Source organism: Gopherus flavomarginatus, chromosome 2, assembly GCF_025201925.1.
Source record: "Gopherus flavomarginatus isolate rGopFla2 chromosome 2, rGopFla2.mat.asm, whole genome shotgun sequence".
Classification (NCBI taxonomy): Eukaryota; Metazoa; Chordata; order Testudines; family Testudinidae; genus Gopherus; species Gopherus flavomarginatus.
Window position 1 is genome coordinate 210,986,600 of NC_066618.1, and position 3,250 is coordinate 210,989,849.

At 41.9% G+C, this 3,250-nt stretch overlaps 1 protein-coding gene across 1 annotated transcript; it reads right to left on the reverse strand.

Moving 5' to 3' along the window:
* Positions 1-261: 261 nt before the first annotated feature.
* Positions 262-1,675, reverse strand: LRRC30 (leucine rich repeat containing 30). The gene has a single exon (XM_050942179.1). It carries the CDS (start codon positions 1,427-1,429, stop codon positions 533-535), a length of 897 nt encoding a protein of 298 aa, XP_050798136.1. The 5' UTR covers positions 1,430-1,675; the 3' UTR covers positions 262-532.
* Positions 1,676-3,250: the final 1,575 nt, after the last annotated feature.

A 3,250-nucleotide genomic window follows, 5' to 3' on the forward strand; every position in this document is an offset into this window, starting at 1 on the left:
AATAACGTAATACCTGACCGTTAATAGAGTTTGGGACATATTAGCAAATCTCTTTTGTGAATAAATCAAATGTTCCCCCTTGAAAGTCACTTAGATTGCAGTGAATGTTTGTGGAGTGGTGTATCTGTGTAGGAAGAAATGAACACGTATTAAAGTGCAAATGCACACCACATACAGAAAATCTCATTTATATTAATATTACTACAGTCTGAAAGATGGCAAATGTACTCTTGACAATGCTAATGGCCTGCATTAATCTGTTTATTTATAATAAAGAGCAAAATTTTGACCACAGTTTTTCCTAAAAGACACACCAAATACTGAAAAAGTTACAGAGAGGGATGTTTTAGAAAATACACTCTATGCACAGTTAAAACCAGATAGTCAGATTTCACGTTTTCAGCAAACTTTACTGAAACCATCTTTAGTCTTTATTGTCTCCCTGTGTCATGAAATGGAAACCACTGATTAAGAAAGTGCACTGACAGGACTGAGTCTTGGTGACAGCGTTGATCCCAAACACAGTGCAAGTTTAGTTGTGTTGCTTTTTCTCTTTAAGGTAGTTGAAGAGCACATCCAGTCCTCCCTCTACAATCTCTGGCAGTGGTCTGGACAATGGGTTATGTAAAATATGGAGCCCTTTATCCATTGGATTCCAAGCAATTTTTGGCAATCTGTGCAGCAGATAGAGATCATGTGGAAGGGTCTGAATAGAATTGTAAGCTACATTTAGTAACTCAAGTGCAGTGATAGAGCAGAGAGACCGTGGCAAGGTGCGAATGTTGTTATCTTCTACAATAAAGATCTGCAAATTTACCAGGTACTGGACACTTTCTGCAATGTTTTCAAGTCTGTTGGAGCCTAAGTGCAAGAAATCTAAACTCCTCAATGCAAAAACACATAAGGGGATGTTAACGAAACGATTGTTACTCAGATTCAACTTCCTTAGGTTTGTCAAATCAGTGAAGCTTGAAGGGAGTTGTGAGATGCAATTGTGCGAAAGGCTTAAAACTTCCAGCTTTGTGCACAGACTGAGCTCTGCTGGCACTTCACTCAGGCAATTCATATCGACAAATAAAACCTTCAGGTTTCTGAGTAGCCCAGTCTCTTTAGGCAGACACTTGAGGCGATTGCCACACAAGTTCAGCACTGCTAATCTGTCTAGTTTCCCCAAAGCCGGAGAAAGAACCACCAGCTGGTTGTGTGAAAGATTCAATTTCTGCACCTCCGACAAGCCCCACAAAAAATCAGGCACATTTGTCATCCCCTTCATTATGAGGCTCAGATTGACATAACGCAATCCACGCTTCAGCAGTGACTTTGGATCTTTTCCTGGGATAAGAGCTTCTTCCCATGCAGGAAGTCTCTGACCTTTCCTCAGGAAAAACATTCTTCTCTGATGCTTGTCCTTCGAGTGTTCTGCTCCCATAACACTCCAGACTGCTGCTGCTTTTGAAAGAAGTGAGGTTTCCTTCCTTTCTGAAATCAGTAGTGAAGAGAGGATTGCAGCCTTTTGAAGACAGTAAAAAAAATCAAACCATAGAGATATGGAGAAAACTATGAAGATCACCCGTTTCTGGTTACCAAAACCAGCTTCTGCAGCTATGAAGGGAAATTTTCACTTTTTAGGATGGGTTTAAGTTGTTTTTCTTGGTGCTGCAGATTGTAATGAAAGACTTGCTCCCAACACTGCTGAATAGACCTGTTCAAATCAAACTGAATACCACAGTGCAGCTGTCACTGTCATTTTGTCGAGGCTTTATTGGACAGATATTATCTTCATTGCAAAGAGGTCACTGAGACGCTGTATATAACTTTACTATGTCAGCTTTCTTGGATATCTGGTGCATGCAGGATAATCAACAAGAGTGACTTTAAAAAGTGACTCCTACGGGGCTCATTAAACAGCTTAGAACCCTGTAGCAAATTTTACATTCCACAGAAGGGCTGGTGAAGAATCTTCACATCTTGTTTTCCTTTCCATTTTTTTTCTAAAATGCATTTAGTGCTTGTGAAAGGTACTGGCCTTTTTCCACTCTATGGTGATGACACTCCTCTCTTTATCCACAGAAAGGGTACAGAACACATAGCAGAAGTGGAGTTGCCCTTTAGGATATATCTTCACTACAGTTAGCCTGGGTGCATTACAGCTACTCACATCTGGGATCAAAGTCCTACTCAAGTTACTGTGCAGTCACATACATGTGTGTCATTAGGACTTCTGGGGACATATCCCATGATTCTTTTGTGCTTGAGTAAGGTGAGTCACTCTGATTCTTTCCCAGAAGATTAGGTGAGAACTTGTCTGTCTTTCTGAGCACACAGGAGGAATTGTTGCAAATTATTGGAGGACATCAACACTTGAGTGATTTAGCCTGTGTGGATGGATTACGAGCCTGAGTGAAAGTGAAACCTGGCTCTAATCCACACCTCCAGCCATGCCAGGTCGCTCAGATTGAAAGCACCCCTGAACTCAGGTGAGAGGCGCTGTGTGTGGACTGGAGGGGGGTTATGGACAACATCCAAGTAATAGCCCGGATTAACCCTGGAATGAAGACATATTCTTAGTGATGCAATAACGTGCTGAAGTTTCAACAGGATGGTCCCCCTTGAAGGGGCAAGTGAGTGGTTCAGTTTCACTGCTCAGCCATTGGCCTTTCTATTGAGGATGCACATTGTGGTGCCCTGGTAGTGATTTTGTAATATGGAAACGTCTCCATAATTCTACATGATCCACAGGTAACCATTTGGTAAGTAATAGTTTTCCCTCACTAGTAATTGGGCCCAAATCAAATAGTTTGAACCAGCAACCCATAATTGTAAACGCAAGTGGCATTTCCACCCAGCTCCAAAATAATCAAGAGACATTGTGGGATCAAAACGCATCCCTTCCTGGAGTTTGGCTTTATTAAAAAATGAATACAAAACAAACACAAAGTACTGTCCGAGCTTTCCTCCACAGGCCTAAGACTGTTCAACTGCATAGATTCTTTTGATCAGAGAGCCATCTCCTTTGCCTTTATCTCCAGTGTGCGGCACCAACCTGCCCAGGATGCATGCAGGGCTCAGTGAGCATCTGCACACACAGGTCCCCCACCACTAACACAGTGGGTCAACAGAAGAATCTCACCATCCTGTTACAATACCATTATAATCCCTGTTTTACTTCATTGCCACGGTAACTCCTGCCATGATGCTGATGAACCTTTATTTACCATTCAGTCAGCAGCAGCGGGGATAAAAAGAATCC

Bases quoted from the DNA above. Each gene is read 5' to 3' on its own strand.
- LRRC30 (XM_050942179.1), bottom strand. From the start codon at position 1,429: ATGGGAGCAGAACACTCGAAGGACAAGCATCAGAGAAGAATGTTTTTC.